At 38.5% G+C, this 19,522-nt stretch overlaps 1 protein-coding gene across 4 annotated transcripts in view; it reads left to right on the forward strand.

Annotated features, from left to right (window-relative positions):
* The window catches only part of TBC1D30 (TBC1 domain family member 30), an 86,176-nt gene that overhangs the window by 46,621 nt on the left and 20,033 nt on the right, over positions 1-19,522 (forward strand). For all 4 annotated transcript variants that reach the window (XM_060657063.3, XM_060657064.3, XM_060657065.3 and 1 more), the window contains 6 exons: positions 2,223-2,284; positions 2,815-2,880; positions 5,166-5,291; positions 7,718-7,903; positions 13,308-13,476; positions 15,378-15,546. In XM_060657063.3, the coding sequence (XP_060513046.2) occupies positions 2,223-2,284; positions 2,815-2,880; positions 5,166-5,291; positions 7,718-7,903; positions 13,308-13,476; positions 15,378-15,546 (778 nt within the window). The remainder of the gene's footprint in view (positions 1-2,222; positions 2,285-2,814; positions 2,881-5,165; positions 5,292-7,717; positions 7,904-13,307; positions 13,477-15,377; positions 15,547-19,522) is intronic.

A 19,522-nucleotide genomic window follows, 5' to 3' on the forward strand; every position in this document is an offset into this window, starting at 1 on the left:
TATGTATGCTCCTCCGTTCAGCACCCCGCGTCTGGACAGCAACCTCACAAGGGAGTGTGTTTCATCCTGCCTTAAATCATTCGCTCCAGCTGGAGGCACTCTTGTGGCCATTGTATCATTGCTCTGCACTGAAGCAGGACTTCATTTAAACGATCTCAGAGAGATGAGAAATTGTGGGGGTACTTGATAGACCTTTGGAGAAGGAAATCTTATCTGCTTAGGCAGAATATGCCTGTGGCCCTGAATCTTTGAAAAGAAGTATCAGGGCATTGATTGGATGCCTGGGATTCTTTATCATGGCTTGACTTCAGAAATCTAGGACCCAAATCATGTATTCACAGTACTCTTCCCAGAACTCCCAAGAAGGATATCTGCATACTGTCATGGGCTTGGGCAAAACATACATACCTCTTTCTAGTTTCTTGACTCCATATATATATATTTTTTTTAATTTTTAAATGTTTATTTTATTTTTGAGAGAGAAAGAGGAGAGAGAGTGTGACTGGGGGAGGGGCGGAGAGAGAGAGAGAGAGAGAGAGAGAGAGAGAGAGAAAACACAGACTTGGAAGCAGGCTCCAGGCTCTGAGCTATCAGCACAGAGGCCAATGCTGGGCTTGAACCCACGAACCGTGAGATCATGACCTGAGTCAAAGTCAGATGCTCAACCGACTGAACCACCCAGGTGCCTATCCATATATATATGTATATATATATATATATGTATATATATATGTATATATATGTATATGTGTGTATATATGTATATGTGTGTGTATATGTATATGTGTGTATATATGTATATATATATATATATGATTTTTTTTTAAGTCTACCTTATAGTAATTTTAAATTCTGAAAATTGTTTCTATCTACATACCAATTCCTAAGTACTGGAAGTTGTGGGGAAGTTTTCAGTATGCTTAATCTGCAATCAACATCTGAGAAAAAATATTGTCATAAATGACAATTATAAATTGTAAAACTGAATACTATTAATAATGTTTGGTATATCTTGATCCTTGAACTTTTAAGTAATAAGTCTAAAAAAGTGACTTGAAATATGATTTAATTCATTTTGAAGTTGTAGAAAAATCTAGCATTTTCAGAGTTAATTCTTTTTAATAAAATTTACATGGGAGGGATTGCCTGGGTGGCTCAGTTGGTTGAATGTCAGATTCCTGGTTTCAGCTCAGGTCATGATCTCGCAGTTCATGGGTTCAATCCCCAACCCCACCAAAATAAATAAAGTTAAAAAAATTAAGCTCATTAAAAAAATAATAAAATTTATGTGGGAATAAAAATTGTCATGTAATTTCATTTCAAGGACAATAACACATACTTCTCACATGGAATTCTGAATAAAAGCCTAGTATGAATATAGCATAAAGTCTTTATGTATTATAAATACATTGTCTTGATATATTCTCCCATTTATTCTCTTCCATAGATTTGGATTTTAGTCAAAGAAGTTTGTTTAAAGTTGTAGATAACTTTAAATAATAGTTATGTTATCTATAGTTATATTTTTAGCTTGTAGTCTGTAATTAAACATACAAACTGTTTTATCTTCAGTGAGTAAATGTATCATAGAATTTTAAGGTACATGAAAATCTCCAAATAAGATTGTTAAAATGGATTATTCCACAAGTGAGAAAGCAATGACATTATTTTGATAACTTTTGATATTTCACTGAAGTTTCCTTCATAACTTAGTTCACGTAAATGTCTTTTCTAAGACAAATTCTGTAAGTAGAGAATTCTCTTCATAAGTTTCATAAATATTAATTATACTTTGCTGGGTGATTTATAGTTAATCATCATACTAATTTACTGAGGTAGATATTATTCCTCATTTTAAAGATAAAGTATTGAGACTGAGACAGGTTAAATAATTTGTTTGACACTAGGGACCAGAGTTGAGTGGTGGTCTGAATAACTCCAAGCTTGTGATGTCATGCTTTTGTTTTTGTTTTTACACGGCTCCAAACAACTGTGGAAGCCACCATTCTATGTGCTAAACTACATTCTAGTGGCCATAGGATATTTTTTATTTAAAAAAGTAATATTATTACCTTTTATCTTAACAAAATTGACTAAAATTTAGTAAAAACATGTTTTAAAAATTTTATAATGATTCAGTAGAATCAGGTTAATTTTTAATTTTATTTTTGATCTAACATGTTATTTATTTCCAAAATAACAGATGTATATTTTTGTTTTAGGAGTTGACACAAAGTTGAAGTTCACTCTTGAGCCATCTTTAGGTCAGAATGGTTTTCAGCAGGTAACTTTGTTTTTTTTTTTTTTTTTTAGTTTTGAAAATACTCTTATTTTGGGGTATCGGTAGGGCACTCTGAGATATATTCTCAAAGTGGGAAAATTAGCCTATACTTTGACATGCATAAGATGAGTCAGTTTTTAAAATTATAAATAAACTTATGAGGCTACAAGTGGCCCAAGTTTATACTTGCAATGAAAAATTTTGTACTTTCTCTTAATGGTGCAAGTGTGAAAAAAAATTAAAAAAGCCAAATATCTATTATTTTGAATCCGTAATACATGTATTTGTTTCTGAACCAGAGCTTCCCAATCATTGTGTGTGTACTGCACAGGGGTCACAGGTGTGTTAAGAGTACCTAAGGTGGGGGGTGGGGGTAGGGCTTGGAGTACTTATATGTGGCTGAAAGAAACTCTGTTTATCTTAGTGTGCTATATGAATTTTATCATACTCTGTGGATGTCAAAATAGGAAACAAGTTGAAAAATGCTTATCCAGGTCAGTATCACTTTGCCAATATTTCTTCTGTGCTCCTAGTGGTACGATGCTCTCAAGGCAGTTTGCAGACTATCAACAGGAATACCAAAGGAATGGAGGAGAAAGGTAAGGAGGATGCATAGGGCTCAAAACAAAAGGATCAGCCCTCCGTTCCTCTTTAAAATGTCTGAAATGTCCAAAAGAATATTCTAGGTTAGTAATTTGAAAGCTGTCTTTCTTCGTTATCTATGCATTTAATAAGTATTTATTGATTATTCCGTGCCAGGTACTGTTCTGGGTACTGAAGATACAGGGAGTGGGGGTGGTGGTGGAAAACAACAGACCAAAACTTTTGGCCTCATGGAGCTTACAAGGAATGCAATATAAAGTATGTCAGATGGTGATGTGTCATGCATAAAAATAAGGCAGAGAAAGAAATAAGGAGAGTTGAGGGGAGAGGAATGGAAGTAAGGAGGTGGAATTTTAAATAGCAAGGTGACATTTGAATAGTTGGTGAGGCAGCTACCTGGGGAAGGGAACTCCAAAGAGAGGGAACACCCTTAGGCTAGAGTATCACAAAAGCGAATAACCAGGATGGCTGAAGCCCAGTGAACAAAGAGGAATGCAATTGGAGGGAGGGTCATAGAGATAAATGTGATGGGGTCAGAGGATGGTAGATCATGTAGGACCTTACAGGCCATAGTAGGACTTTTGCCCAGTCTGAGATGGGAAGCACTGGGAAGTTTTGAGATAGGGAGTAACAGCACACAACTTACATTGTGAGCAGACCTCTCTGGTTTGATGATATGGACAAGGGCAGAAACAGGGCGATCAATGGAAAACTTGTGATAATTCAGGCAAGACATAGATCAGGGTTACAGTAGTGGAGATGGAAAAAAGGATTAAATTCTAGATATATTTTGAAGGCCGAGTTGACAAGAATTCCTGTTAGGTTGAATATAAGGTATAAGAGGGATGTCAACAATGACTTCAAGGTTTTGACCTGAGCTTCTGGAAAGTTAGAGCTACTGTTTACTCAGATGGAAGGGGCAGATGTGTGTGTTCATATGCATGCATGTATCAGTTGACGCAGTGGTAGATTAGATGATTGGTTTGCTATCTGTTAAGGTTGAAATGCCTATTAGACATCTAAATTGAGGGTGTCAGGTGAACATTTGGATATATGATTGTGATGCTTAGAAGAAAAATCTGGCTGGAGATATTGATCAGTGTTATTTCTGCTAAATTGTGTTGAAATGCCAAAACTTGAAATGCTTTCTTAGTATGTTATTTATTTTTCTTAGTATGTTAATTTATATACCTAGTCTTAATACCCCTAGAATTTGAAGGTGGGGATTCTTCATCTTCAAAATATACATTAAAAGTCTTTCAGAAACAGCTTTTCAGGAGAAAGTAATCAAAGGAGTAAAAATATCCAGTAACTCTTTTAAAAAAAGTTTTTCATGGGGCTCCTGGATGGCTCAGTCGGTTGAGCATCCGACTTCGGCTCAGGTCATGATCTCACGGTTCGTGAGTTCAAGCCCCGCATCGGGCTCTGGGCTGACGGCTCAGAGCCTGGAGCCTGCTTCAGATTCTGGGTCTCTCTCTCTCTCTCTGCCCCTCCCCCACTTGTGCTCTGTTTCTCTCTGTCTCTCAAAAATAAATAAATGTAAAAAAAAATTTAATTAAAAAAAAAAGTTTTTCATTGTAAGACCCTGTTGTCAGTTTTGTGTGTGTGTGTGTGTGAGAGAGAGATGGAGGGATAATTTAAAGGCAGAGACCCTGCCATGGTGAAAAAAGACCCATTCTCCATGAATGACCAGGTGGCTCGTGTCCATGTACAGAGAGCAATTCAGAGTCAAGTCTAACAAGTATATAACATAATATAGCTAATCCAGTGAACTGAAATAAAAATGGAATTTTTTTTTGTTCTCTTAACAGTATCCGTAATGATCGGATCATTGCTTGCTGCGTAGCAGAAGCTCAACAAATAATAAAGAAAACAATAAATGAAAGGCTCTAATTGGTTCACTTCAGCACAGCAAACATTTCAATGAAAAGTTGATTTCTACAAGTGGGCTATATATGGTCTAGGATCAGTTCCCATTTTCTTGTTAGATACGATAACTATTTTTTTAAAGTTTATTTTGAGAGAGAGTGCGCGTATGTACGAGTGCATGTGAACAGGGGAGGGGCAGAGAGAGAGGGAGAGAGAACCCCAAACAGGCTCCCCACTGTCAGCACAGAGCCTGATCTCATGAACCATGAGATCATGACCTGAGCTGAAACCAGGAGTTGGTTGCTTAACCAGCTGAGCCACCCAGGCACCCCTGTGATAACTATTTTTTAACAAAGAAGGATGAAATTATATATTTTAGTGTAGCATTCTTTTTTATCTCTTAATATTTTAGGTTTGGTTGACCTTGGCAGATCATTATTTGCACAGTATAGCTATTGATTGGGACAAAACCATGCGCTTCACTTTCAATGAAAGGAGTAATCCTGATGACGACTCCATGGGAATTCAGATAGTCAAGGTAAGTCCCCTGAGTTTGGCCTACTGTCCTGACTTAAAAGGAAGATTCTAAGAGCCAGGTGTTTACTGGATAGAGGATCAAACCTTATGGTCTGAATGTCTATATATTTTCTGCTTTCTTATTTCATTAGTTAACAGCCTTTTAATGGGAACTTTGACAGTATCTTATCTTCATAAATTTGTATGTTGGCAGTAAGAAGAAAATGTTTCTGTTCATATTCTACTTGCTTATCTAACTTACTTGACAGGAGATTGAAATTTCTTTTACTTTCTTTAGCATGGGTCAGTGCTGTTAACTGGATTTTTACATGAAAGTCACAGATTGAGAAATTTAAAGTTAAGTATATTTCCTATTAAAATAATTGGGCTCTTATTAGGGCCTTTGATAATTCCTTAACTGTTAATTTATGAAGATAGATTGATGGGTCTACTTTGAACCAGATGGTCAAGGGTTCATGCCAGCTGTGGAGGCAGCTGTGGTTTGCCTACTGGGATTATTACAGTTGATTAGGGCCTGTTGCCAAAAGCCAAGGATGCTGATTCAATTTGATCCCACTACTGTTTTCTTACATAAACCTCCAGCACATGGCTTTTGATTTTATGAGTTCATTACAGTGTAATGCTAAGTTGGGTTATTTTTAATGCTTATTTATTTATTTTGAGTGAGTGAGAGAGAGAGAGAGAGAGAGAGCGAGCATGCACGTGAGTGCGTGTGTGAGTGGTGGAGGGATAGAGAGAGAGGGAGAGAATTCCAAGCAGACTCTGTGCTGTCAGCGTGGGGCTCGAACTTATGAACCATGACATCATGACTTGAGCTGAAAGCATGGGTCAGAGGCTTAACTAACTGAGCCACCCACGTACTCCTAAGCTAGGGTTTTAAAAGGGAAGTTGTCTCATAAATTTTGGCCACCGGAAGATGGCTAAGGTTTTGGCAGATTTGAAGATACTTTTCTCATGAGGAAGTACTAACTAAAAGAAGTTTCTATGTGATCTAACTTGGTCTGTTTCAGACAAATGTTGAAAACAATTATAAAATTTTATTTTGTATGTTTTAAAAGTGTCTGCACTATCCATCTTTCAGCTCTTTATTTGGAATTTCAGAATGTTTCTCAGAAATGAAGTATTCCATATATTTTTAAAAAATGTTTTCATTTATTTTTGAGTGAGCGTGAACAAGCAGGTGGCGGAGGGGCATAAAGAGAGGGGGACAGAGGGTCAGAAGCAGGCTCAGCGCTGACAGCAGAGAGCCCGATGTGGGGCTTGAACCCCTGAACTGTGAGATCATGACTGAGCCGAAGGCAGATGCTTAACTGACTGAGCCACCCAGGTGCCTCAAAGTATTCCATATTTGAAATATTTTCTTTCTGTTTAAATTGTGAATTAAGGCAATGTACATTTTATAACAATCATGTTATTAAGAGAATGTTTCGTTTTTCTCATTGAAGTAAATGCTCTGTCAGTAAAATGACATTAGCTCATGAAAATCATAGTCTCTGCTTAGTTATTAAATGATATATATTGATCTCATTAAATATTAAAGTACAACAAATGTTTCTGTCCTTTTTATACAAATTTATAAACCAATTTAGATAGAAAGATTTCTGTGTCTTGAACAGAATAATTTTTCTGTCTCTCTGCAATATAGATTGCATTCTTTGCTATTTTGATTTTTCTCCTTAATATTAGAGTTTTAATAGGTAAATATTACATTGTGTTTTCGAGAAAGGAATAATGTTAGCATCTATCATATGTGTATTGAAGTGACCGTTGTTTTATCTGAGACCTAGTATTAAAAGAAACTGTCAATTTATATAGAATTATAATGCAATTTTTGTTAATTCTGAATCACATTTGTATCACTTCTGGAAACAACTTAACTTTAATAGAAAATTAGAAAGAAATTTAGAAAAATTTGACTGAAATTCCCCTTGAAAATGTCCTTAGTCAACTATATCCGAATAAAACTGGAAAAAAATGTATCTTTGCATGTTAGAAAATGTTAGGAGAAAGAAAATTTAAAAAATTGTTTTTGGCTTGTGTCTAGGGTACATATATAGTTTTAAAAACTAAAATCCATGTTGGGGCACCTGGGTGACTTAGTCGATTAAGCATCCAACTCTTGGTTTTGGCTCAGGTCATGATCTCAAATTTCATGAGTTTAAGCCCCATGATGGGTTCTGTGCTGACAGCTCGGAGCCTGCTTGGGATTCTTCCTCTCCCTCTCTCTTTGTCCCTCTCTACCCTCTCAGAATAAATAAACTTAGAAAAATAATCAAAAATAAAATAAAATAAAATAAAAATAATAAAAAACTAAAATACATATTCTATTTAGTGCTGAAGCAGAGATACAACTAAAGGCTTTTTTTTTTTTTTTTTTGTAGAGAAAATAAGGAACCATTAGAAAAGATAATTGTTTCTCTTCTTTAGGATCTTCACCGCACAGGCTGCAGTTCTTACTGTGGCCAGGAGGCTGAGCAGGACAGGGTTGTGTTAAAACGGGTCCTTTTGGCCTATGCTCGATGGAACAAGAATGTTGGTTACTGCCAAGGCTTTAACATCCTGGCTGCTCTAATTCTGGAAGTGGTGGAAGGCAATGAAGGGGATGCACTGAAAGTGAGTATCAGGCTCTGGAGAGGGCAACTGAAACTGTCTGAGAGTCAAACGTTGGAACTGTAATATCTCTTCCTTTTCGACCCACCGCCTTCCGAGGGGTTTGCTGCGCATTTGTAATTACCCATAATAACATTTCCCCCACGTTAAAGCCAGGTCAAGTGATGGACTCATGTAACTGCCAAATGTGAGTAGAATCATTATGTTTTTAGTCTTGCTTATGAAACAGCATATCTTTAAATTTTTTTTTAATGTTTATTTTTGAGAGAGAGAGAGAGAGACAGAGAGACAGAACATGAGTGGGGGAGGGGCAGAGAGAGATGAAGACATAGAATCCAAAGCAGCCTCCAGGCGCTGAGCCGTCAGCACAGAGCCTGACGCAGGACTGGAACTCACAAACTGTGAGATCATGACCTGAGCTAAGGTCAGACGCTCAACTGACTGAGCCACCCAGGTGCCCCTGAAACATCATATTTTTAAAGCAAGTTGAATACTAATTGTATTAATTATCCATTGCTGCATAACAAATTAGCTACTTAAAATAGCAAACATGATTTACCTCATAGTTTCTTGGAATCAGGAATCTGAGTGCAGCCTAGCTGGCTCAAAGTCATATAGTTGTGACATCAAAACTTTTGGCTGGGTCTGCAATCTCATCTGAAAGCTCACTTGGGGACAGCATTCACTTCCAAATTTGTTCATGTGGTTGTTGGCAAGATTTAATTTCTCACAGGTTGTTGGACTGAGGGCCTAAGTCTGGCTGGCTGTTGGCTGGAGGCCTTTTTTAGTTCTTTGCCATGTCTCCATTTCACAACAAGGCGGCCAGCATCCCTCAGAATAAGAGAGTAAAAGAGAATGGACAAGGTAGGAGAGATTCATTTGCGGATTTGTAGCCTATTATCAGTTACATTTTCATTTTTGTTACATCCTATTCATTAGAAGCCAGTCACTAGGGCTAGCTCTTACTTAAGGGGAAGGTCTTACACAAGGGTGTGACTACCAAGAGGTGGGACACGAAGGGTCTTGTTAGAAACTTCCTACTTTCCCACAAGTTATGCTTAATTCAGGTTGGGTCTTGTTACTGGATTGCTTTACTCTTTCACATATGGGGTGAGGTATGGAGGAGGTAGGCTGAGAGTGAGTGTGTATTATGGAAGGTATTTGCATGGAGAAAGGTTGTGGAGGTGAATTATATTATCTTTTAATCTTTGATACCTGGAACCTTTGTTTGTTAAAAAAAAAAATTCTGGAAACACTTTGAGATGGGTCACAAGCAATTTAAGCTTATGTGTTGGAATGTGAGTCAGTGAATCACCAGAAATAATCTTTATGAGAAATGAAGCATTTCACATGTGCAGGATGACTACTCCCTTATTAGCTTGGGGCAATATGGGGTTGCTAATTCATGTTTGAACTCTCAATCTGCTATTGATTGCAATGCTTTGTGATGGGTGGAATAGATACTTAGTCTTTGTATTCAAGAGCCTCCCCCAAGCCTTGTGTTTGATTGTGGTAAATAATCTTAAGGATATTTCCAATCACTGACTAATGTCATACGGACAAACAAACAAATATTCCTTCTCGTTTTGTATGTATCATGGTGGAATTAATTATAAAGCCAGCCTGACATAGTCTAAATCCGTATTCACCCTTTCACTTTTTCCATTCGCATATTTAAGGAAACAGCTCTGAAGCTACATGTTCATCAAATAAGTGGGGGAGGGAGGAGCCAGAGACAAATAAATGTATGAATTTAAACGTTTAAAACGTTTTTTATCAAGAAGCAGTTTTGTTTACTCAGTCTATCAGCTTTAGTCAATTTTTTCTTTTCAGATGTAATTTCTATGCCTATAAAATGAGAACTGTTCTGTTGAAAAGTTAGAATAAGCAATTTGGGTTAGCAGGTGAGGTGGAGTAGTTTGGGGGAGGGGATATACATGCCAATCAAATCATGGAAAGGCTCAGTGATACTTGGGAAACTAAATGCACATAAAAAAGATGGATTAGATAAAGCTGAGGAGCTGCATATTTATATTTCTGCCTCTAAGAAAATGAACTCTGTGAAATGAAATGACATCATCATCATTTAGGAATCTTGTGGTTAGACATTGAATATGCAGAGGAAGATTAGATTCATGAAGAATCATTTCAGATGCAAAGGAAGATATTGGTATCCGTGTTTTTTAGCAGCTATTTTGGCCTCTGCAAATTTTTTTTTTGCAAGTTTTAATTATTAGGCAGATATATAGTTTATTTTAGAAGGAGGTGAACCATTTCCTTGCTTTTCAGCACTTACTGTTTTTTCTTAGTAACTATTTTTAACTACTTGTTAAAATTTTGATGCTCCTTCATTAGTTATTTTTTAAAAAATACATAATTTTTTTAGAGCAGTTTCAGGTTCACAGCAAAACTGAGTGGAAGACACAGATGTTCCATATGCCCCCTGCCCCAACACATGTGTAGCCTCCCCCATTATCACCATCACTTCTCAAAGGTACATTTGTTACAATCCATGAACCTGTATCAATGGGTCATAATCACCTAAAGTCTATAGTTTCCATTAGGACTCACTCTTGGTGTTGTACATTCTGTGGGTTTGGACAAATGTTTAACGACGTGTATTCGTCATTAAAGTATTTGTAGAGAGGGTGTTCACTGCCCCAACAATGCTCTGTGCTCTGCCTATTCATTCCCCCTGCCCTCACCCCTGGCAACCAGTGATCTTTTAACTATCTCCACAGTCTTACCCTTTCCAGAAAGTCATATAGCTGGAATCAGAGTATGGAGCCTTTTCAGATTGGCTTCTTTCACTTAGTAATTAATATGCATTTAAAGTTCCTCATGTCTTTTCATGGCTTGATGGCTCATTTATTTTTAGTGCTGAATATTATTCCTTTGTCTGGCTGTATGTAGTTTGTTTTTCCATTCACCTACTGAAGGATATCTCTGTTGCTTCCAAGTTTTGGCAGATATGAATAAAGCTTCAATAAACATCCATGTGCAGGTTTTTGTGTAGATGTGAGTTTTCACTTCCTTTGGGTAACTACCAAGGAGTGTGATTGCTGGATCATATGGTAAGAGTATATTTGGTTTTGTAAGAAACTTCCAAACTGTCTTCCCAAAATTGTGACTATCCAATTTTGCGTTCCCGCCAGCGACGAATGAGAGTTCCTGTTGCTCCACATCCTGGTCAGCAGTTGGTGGTGTCAGCATTCCATATTTTTGCCATTCTAATAGGTGTGCAGTGGTATCTCATTTTAATTTGAATTTCCCTGATGACATATGATGTGAAGCCTCTTTTCATATGCTTATTTGCCATCCAAACACACCTTTGGTGAGGTATCTGTTAAAGTCTTTGGTCCATTTGATCCTACTGATTATTTTATTTTGAGCTTTCAGAGTTCTTTGTGTATTTTGGGTAATAGTCTTTTATCATATGTGTCTTCTGCAAATATTTGCTCCCAGTCTGTGGCTTGTTTTCTTATCCTCTTGACATTGTCTTTCACAAAACAGAAGTTTTTATTTAAAGAAATCTAGCTTCCCAGTGACTTTTTTCATGGATTGTATCCTTTGCTGTTGTATCTAAAAAGTCATCACCGTACCCAAGATCATCTAGGCTATGCTGTCTTCTAGGAGTTTTATAGTTTTGCATTTTATGTTTAGGTCTGTGATCTATTTTGAGTCATTTTTTTGTGAAAGGTGTAATTTTTGTGTCTAGATTCATTTTTTGGCATGTAGATGTCCACTTATTCCAACACCATTTGTTGAAGAAACTGTTTTGCTCTATTGCCATTATTTATCCTTTTTTTCCCCCAATGTGTGTCTTTGAAATATAGTGATGGGTGGAGTGACATACTTAACAAACCGCACAGCTATCTCTTATGTCCTATGTCAGACTTAGAGATGCCTTTGGACAGATAATTTCATTGTGTCATAAGAATTACTATGATAATTGGAAATTTATTTTTCTTGTTTTGTGTAATTTTGAGAGATCATAGTTTCTTTTTTTATTTTTTAATTGCTAACTGCTATCTTCTTTTTTTAAGTTTATTTATTTTGAGAGAGAGAGTAAGGAGGGGAGGGGCAGAGAGGGGGAGAGAGAGAATCCTAAGCAGGCTCTGCATGGCCAGTGCAGGGCTCTGTGCAGGGTTTGAACTCACCAACCGCAAGATCATCACCTGAGCCAAAACCAAAAGTCGAAGGCTCAACCGACTGAGCCACCCAGACACCCCCATGATTTCTTTTTAAAGCTTAAGTGTCTCTCTCTCTATTATATCCTTAGATAGAAAGTGCAGTAATAGACTGTTACTTTTAAATTTTACCTTTGTGATCCTGTAAGTCCCCCTTCTCCTTAGAAGTAGAGTGCAAGGTCCCCACCAGGATACTCCGTTCTCTCGGACCTCTGCATTCCCCCTCAACTGGCCCCAGTCTCTCTAGGACTTCCTTCCTCCACAGATTGAATATGCTGTACTCCTTTTATTGCTAAGCTCTACCTGTCCACTCTTGGAATAAAGGTCTCCGAGGGACCTTCTCAAGAGGATGGCTCAGCCTTATTAGTCAAAACTATGACCCGAAAAAGTAGAAATTACAAGCCAGGGATGAGGGACAAATGGGCCCTTGTCAGGTCTGGGAGAGAATTTTCTTGGAAATTAGAGTTTTGTGTTAGACAGAAAAATCAAAATGTGAGACAGCTACTTCTCTACCAACATATAGGGTTAGCTATGATTCTATTCTTCATCTTGTTTTTCCTGGGCTCTGGGGACTCAGTGGTTTTCTGGGGTGGGGGAAGACCTAGCAGAGTGTACAAGCTGATGGGGAAACAACCGGAGATTGACATATAGAACTCTTGTGTGTTCTGCTCGGTCAATCTAGTGGTTCTTGATATCTTAGAAAAGGTAATGCAAGTAGAAAAGTCAGAATGAAAAGAGTAATTTGAAGAACTTGTGAGACAATCTTATGAGAGAAATCCAGATTTTAGAAATACCGTGTATTCACACGAAACCTTGTTGCAGTCTCCTGGGAGAGGAAAGCCACTATCAGTTTCTGAGCTGATGCTAAGTGAATCCTGAGACTTGCTTTAGTTGCGGTGTTTTATGATGGTTCAGCTCTTGGTTTTCATATTAAGGTTGTAAAACTGTGCTGACATCAGGGAGCCAGCATTGAGATTCCTGCTGGCTGCTGATGAAGTATGTGCTCCATCACTTCTGAATGGGGCGGAAGGTTGTATAAGCACAGCTACTTTGGGGGTGAACTTAGGTCTAGTGGCCCATCTAGAAACTTTAGACTGACACATTTAAAGAATGGTGTACTTTGGCTAACAGCATTTTTGAATATGTCCCTTCTATTTAGGACATGTTAGGGATCCCAGGTTTTCAGAAGTAATCTTATTCTTTGTATTTTTCTTCAGATTATGATTTACCTTATTGATAAGGTACTTCCTGAAAGCTATTTTGTCAATAATCTCCGGGCATTGTCTGTGGATATGGCTGTCTTCAGAGATCTCTTGAGACTGAAGCTCCCTGAATTATCTCAGCACCTGGATACCCTTCAGAGAACTGCAAACAAGGAAAGCGGAGGTAGTGATGATTCAGTGCTCTTATATCTGTGAAAATATTTTACTTTGATTCCACTGTACATCTGAGCCTAAACCTTGAACAGAAATACTTGTTTTCAGGTATTTCTGTTAGTGAGAGTACAGTGCAGTGAAATAGATTGCTAGAGAACAAGAATAGAACTGAAAAAATGATAGGGCCACATGCTGAACCTCTAACTGGTCATGGTTAGGAAGTCAGTCAAGAACCTAATACTTTCCCAGTATGAGATCAACAACTGAAATGATGTATTGCACCCTAGGTGAAGAATGGTGTCCATGTCTTACCATCTAGTTACACTGCTCTAAGCTGGCACCCATCTTATAGGAGTTCTTTAAAACAGAGCGACAGGTACAATTTCACACAGACTACGGTTTTGCCTGAACCACTGAGGCTATGGAGAGAGGAATATGTGTTTTCATTAAGTTTTAGGAGATACGTCAATAGTCTTTTGGATTGAAACGTTTAATTGCTCCTTTTATCTATTCATGGTAAGGGTATTTAGATTTACCAGAGATGAGTGGGTCAGCTCATTCTGGAGAAGGGCTCTCCAGGACGGCCAGCTAGAATCTGCACCCTGAAGGAAGGCACTAGGTTGAGACCGGGATGGAAATTCAGGTCTGTAAGCAGCTCCGAGTCGCTGCTGTCTGGTGGGCATCTCCCAGCTTTCCGAAGCACCCCAGCTAATGGCTGTGAATGTACCCACTGCCTGCGCTTCCCTGGCTATGCTCAGGATACCAGGAAAACAGAGCTTTGCTGTGTTTCCTGTATATGGTTGCCAACCCCCCACCCACACATTCAAATCTGGGAAAATTTGAAACGATCTGAAGACCTAATCTGTGATTACAGTACACTGGAAATTTTAGTGACACCTGGGAGTCTCTCAGCATTTCCTTCTAAACCATTTGAATAATCTCATTTAATTTGGCCGTGCAGTGTAATTGTGCACCTGTGTGGATTTCATAGTGCTTCCAGATAGACCACCTTGCCTGTCCCATGTCAGACGTGCTTTCCTCGGCCCTACGTTTTCCTCCATAAGTCCTGCACTTGCTTATAAGTGCTGCCCTTAGATTCTAAGTCTCTGAAAAAAGATGCTCCTTTGTTCTTTAAGAAGAGAGGAAATGAGAATAGAGCTTTTTTTTTGCTTATCCTTGGGTAAATGCACAGTTTGATTAACTTGGAGGGAGGATCAGTTTAAACATCTACATTTTTTATTTCATAAAATACATACTTAATGCCATTCCAGGAAGTAGGAGGGAGCTCTGTGTTTTTGGTGAATTGACAAACTTCATTGTGAGCTGTGTGTATAGTTTAGTTCAAAATATTTTAAAATTTCATGTTGTTTAATCTACAGATACTTTGGGATTTTCCAGCTTTCTTTCTGTTATTTATTTCTAGTTTAATTCCACTGTGGTCTGAGAGCTGTGCATAATTTAAGAAGTAGACAAGTAATTTCATAAGGAGCCTTGTTTTTATCAGTAGCATTTGAATAAAAGTGGGCTTTATGAGATTTTGAAAATTGAATTCAGGTTTTGAGAGGCGAAAAAATCCTTTCTTTTAATCCTGTTTTTGGTGAGGAAAACGTTCTCCTTAATTTTTAGCACCACAAAATAAATAGGTAGAGCCAAATAAAGTTTCAGCTTAACATTTCTGAAATATAAAGAATTTGTGAAGGTTATATTATTGAGATTTTTACCAGACACACTTATGTTCTTCCAAAAAAAAAAAAAGAAGGAAAAAAGGAGGAAAGAACCAGAATTAGAGATATGAAGAAATCAGTCAGGAAATGTAACATGTTTAGTGAGCATGGAAGATTGAATGAGGGTATTTTTATATCTTGCAAAACATCAATTCTGAAGAAACATGGAGTATTTGATTCATTTCAGGTGGATATGAGCCCCCACTGACGAATGTCTTCACGATGCAGTGGTTTCTGACTCTTTTTGCTACGTGCCTCCCTAACCATACAGTCTTAAAGATTTGGGATTCAGTCTTCTTTGAAGGTTCGGAAATCATCCTGAGGGTGTCGCTGGCCATCTGGGCAAAATTGGGAGAGTAAGTGATTTCCCCCTTCTGTTCTCTGGTGTGGAGGGCCTTAAGAAGTTCTGTGCTCTAATATGGAAAGCATCTGTATTTAAGTGTGAGCAAAAGAGAAATTTGGGAACTTTGTTGAATTGCTTTAGCTTTCTGAAATCTTAGTTGGCTGATTCTTGATTGTTGGGGGGGGCGTGGCAAATAGAATCTATGTTGGGGAAGGGGGTAAGCTTTTTCAGGTCTGCAGATATCTTCCTCCTCTTCAGTGCTAGTATCCTGGCTGGCTTACTTTTGGCAGCTTCTCCCTGGACTCTAATTGGGAAGAGGGGGAGGGAGAGGAACTTAGAAGAGGAAGATCTGGAGAGGAGTAGGTGGGCTTGTTAACATTCATGATTTGGATTATTTTTTGAATTTTTATTATTTGTTTAGTTCTGCCTTTCAGGATCACGATAGAATTAAATGAGATAATATGTATAAGGTATCTCTGTGGTGCTTAGTACATAGTCAATAGTAGAACACACAGGGGGCGCCCGGCTGCCTCAGTCGGTAAAGGATGTGACTCTTAATTTCAGGGTCGTGAGTTCTAGAACCCCTTTGAGTGGGGAGCCTATTTAAAAAAAGGTAGAACACATGGAACTTCTTTCCTTCTATCAAGAATTAATTCTATGATGAAACCTATTACTATTAAACATATTGCCACATAGATGTTATTTACATTTGTTACCAGTAGCAGAACTATAAAAAGGAGGGTATTTTCACCCATCTCTAATATATTATGACTATTACATTAAAGTTTTACCTTCTGGGTAATGGAGAGGACAACAGTTATGGTTATAGGACAATTGTTATAATTAAGATTCAGAGAAGTTGTTAATGTTTCTTTCTTAGAGCTATAAATGACTTGAGTGGGTACTCATAGACAACATGTCAGAAAACTAATAAATCACTGACAGTGTTTTGTTTCAAAAACCTTTTAACTAGACTTTTTATTTATGATAAGTTGTTTCCTGGGAGCCTTGTAGCATTTCATACTTTTTGCAAGAAAGATCCGCCAACTATCAATTCAGGGATGTAGAAAGATCATTATTGTGTATAAGTATTTTTAAACATCACATAGCTATCTCATTTGCCTTTGTTTTATCGCGCACTGCTTTTCAGCTAGGCAAATAGATGAGTCTTCTGGGGATTTGGTGTGCTGTTTACTTATCTTTTCATTCCCCCCCAGTATCTATATTTTTCTGTAGTCATGTGTTTCCAACCTACTGTATGCCTGAAACTCTTTACACTTTGATGGTTTCTGTGGGTCTGATAGTCCAGTTGCTGGGTAACTAGTTTATAGGATTAAAATACTGTAGCACTTAACTGTGTGCTGAGTTCTAGTAACCTTTGTGTTAGTTCTTAATTATGGGGCAGGAAGAAAAGAAGTGATTCTGTTTTTACTCCCATCTATCCATTATCTGCAGGATCAGAATTTATCCCTATGGTCCTCCCAGGGATGTCACACTGTTGAAATAATAACAGATACACTTAATATCCAATATTCATGGAGTGCTTGCAATGGACAGGCATTGTTCTAAGCATGCTAGATGTGAAGCTAACTCGCTTAGTCCTTGCATTTCATAAGGCAAGGACTGTTATCATCCCCATTTTACAGATGTGGGAACTGAGCCCCAGATAAGTTAAGTAAATTGCCCAAAGACACTCAGTAAGTGGACAGCCTGATTTTGAGCCCAGGTATCCTGACTTTAGAATCTGTACTTTTTTTTTTTTTTTTTTTTTAAAGATTTTATTTGTAAGTAGTCTCTATACCTAATGCAGGGCCTGAACCCACAACCCCAAGACCAAGAGTCGCATGATCCACTGACTGAACTAGCCAAGAACCCCTAGAATCTGCACTTTTAATTATGTGAATCTACGGATAATAAATAGCTATCATTTATGAAATTCAGGGGATATAGATTCAGACTGGTAGGACTTTAAATGTTTCAGAGTCTTTGCTCACTCCACTTCTACATTTTTTGAACCTGCAGCTTGTTCAGCGAAAGGAAGGGCAACCAGTATACATCACCAAGTGCCTACAGTGCCATCATTCTGTCAGGCGGCTTAAACACATTTTCTCATTCAGTTCTTTGCATAATCCTGTGAAGTAGGTAGGATTATTCTCCCTGCCTTTTCAACTGAGAAAGCTACCCCCGGAGGGTTAATTAACTAGTTCATGGTCACACAGCTCATGAGTAGCAGAGCTGGGACTCAATCCTGGATCTTTCTGACTCCAGGGCCTGTATTCTTCCCCACAAACTTTGCACTGGAAAAATCGTGAACAACATCTCCATGGGACCTCTCCATTCACTTTACTCCACCAGCTTGGCATTTCTTCCTCTCACTCACACCAGCGGTGCTTTTGGAATATGTAAGCCATGGACTGTCAGCTCACCTTCGCTGGCATCTCCTTAATGTAGCCTTTCTTCTCTGACCCTATGCTTTGGCCTCATGCCAGGCCTAGCGTGGTGTTTCCTTTCTTGTCCCCCTGTCATACTCTACACTTGCCATGCAACCTCCAGCCAACCTTGCCAAGGGCACATCTGCTCTCACATTGCCTGTTCAGCACCTTTCGGTGACTCTTGCCCTGAGGAGGCTCAGCCGGCATCTGAGGCCTTTGCCATCTGCTGTCTGCAGCTCTGTACCCTGAACACTTGCTCTCTCCCTCTGGCCACATAGGCCTTCTGGCCAACTTTGGTTGCATGGAGCTCCTTGCAGGGCCTGGAGAGGGCCTGCTGTCTCCTGCATCCATGTCTTTGGAGCGCTTTTTCTTTCTCGTCAACCTGGAGGATATTTTTCAGAACTCATCTGAAGCATTATTTCTCTTCCTCACCCTCTAGGGTAAACGTAACCACTTTTTCAGTTATGCCCACATGCCACTCTGTATCTTTGTAATAGCACTTCAATGGTCTATTTCATTTAGTGGCAGTGGGATTGAAGAACACTCCAGAACCTGAAGTTTTTCCATCATTATATATTTTTTGGATGGCTCCGTGGAAATTCCCCGACATTAGTGCATGTCAAAGAGAAGGTCTTATGTCGGTGGGCAAATAAAATTATCCTACTATCCAAAAAAGATTGTAATAAATGAAACAAATACACAGTGCTCTTTGCTTTAGACTATTAAATTTTTTTCCCTTCTAGAAGAAGGTTGAAAGTATAACCTGCCTTATAGGTTGCCAAGCGACAGACTCTTTTTTTCTCTCTTTCTTTTTAATATTTATTTATTTTTGAGAGAGAGCACAAGCTGGGAAGGGACAGAGAGAGAGGAGACAGAGGATCCAAAGCAGGCTCTGCGCTGATAGCAGTGAGCCTGATGCAGGGCTCCAACTCACAAACTGTGAGATCATGACCTGAGCTGAAGTCAGACCTCACCTGACTGAGCCACCCAGGTGCCCCCACAGATTCTTATTTATGTACAGGAGCACATGCAGGAAGCAGGATGTAATCTCCAACTGGCAGCAGTGTCCTGAGAAGAAGTGAAAAATTTCTGCCTGTGAAAACATCCTGTGGATGATGAAATATACAGAGAAAGTTCTCGTATTTTTCACTTTCCTTTCTACTGTGGCTTGGTTTCAATTTTATCAGTGATCTCCTCATTTGCAGATTAAAAGCCCCAGATTCCCTACAGGGGATAATTGTTCTTTAGTACCCAATTTTGTGGTCCTTAGATCTGATCGGTGGTAGGCATTCTGCTGTGTAGACAGTGTCAAATAAAAATAATAAAGATGCCACAGATGGGGCTGTGAGGCTGGGGAGCAGGTAAGAAAGATGAGAGCTCACCCTGTAATAAGTACATCTACGTTGCCTTTGGTATTTTTTTATCTTTTCTCTGCATTCAGCAAAGATGGGTTTATTTGGGAATAGCAGAGAATTTCAAGCCAGGACATGCAAGCTACGACAAAGCCATAGACAAGTTCCCAGGAGTGTGGTTTTTGTTGATTGCTAACTTGATTAA

This window comes from Panthera onca, chromosome B4 (assembly GCF_046562875.1).
Source record: "Panthera onca isolate mPanOnc1 chromosome B4, mPanOnc1 haplotype 2, whole genome shotgun sequence".
In the NCBI taxonomy this organism is placed as follows: Eukaryota; Metazoa; Chordata; class Mammalia; order Carnivora; family Felidae; genus Panthera; species Panthera onca.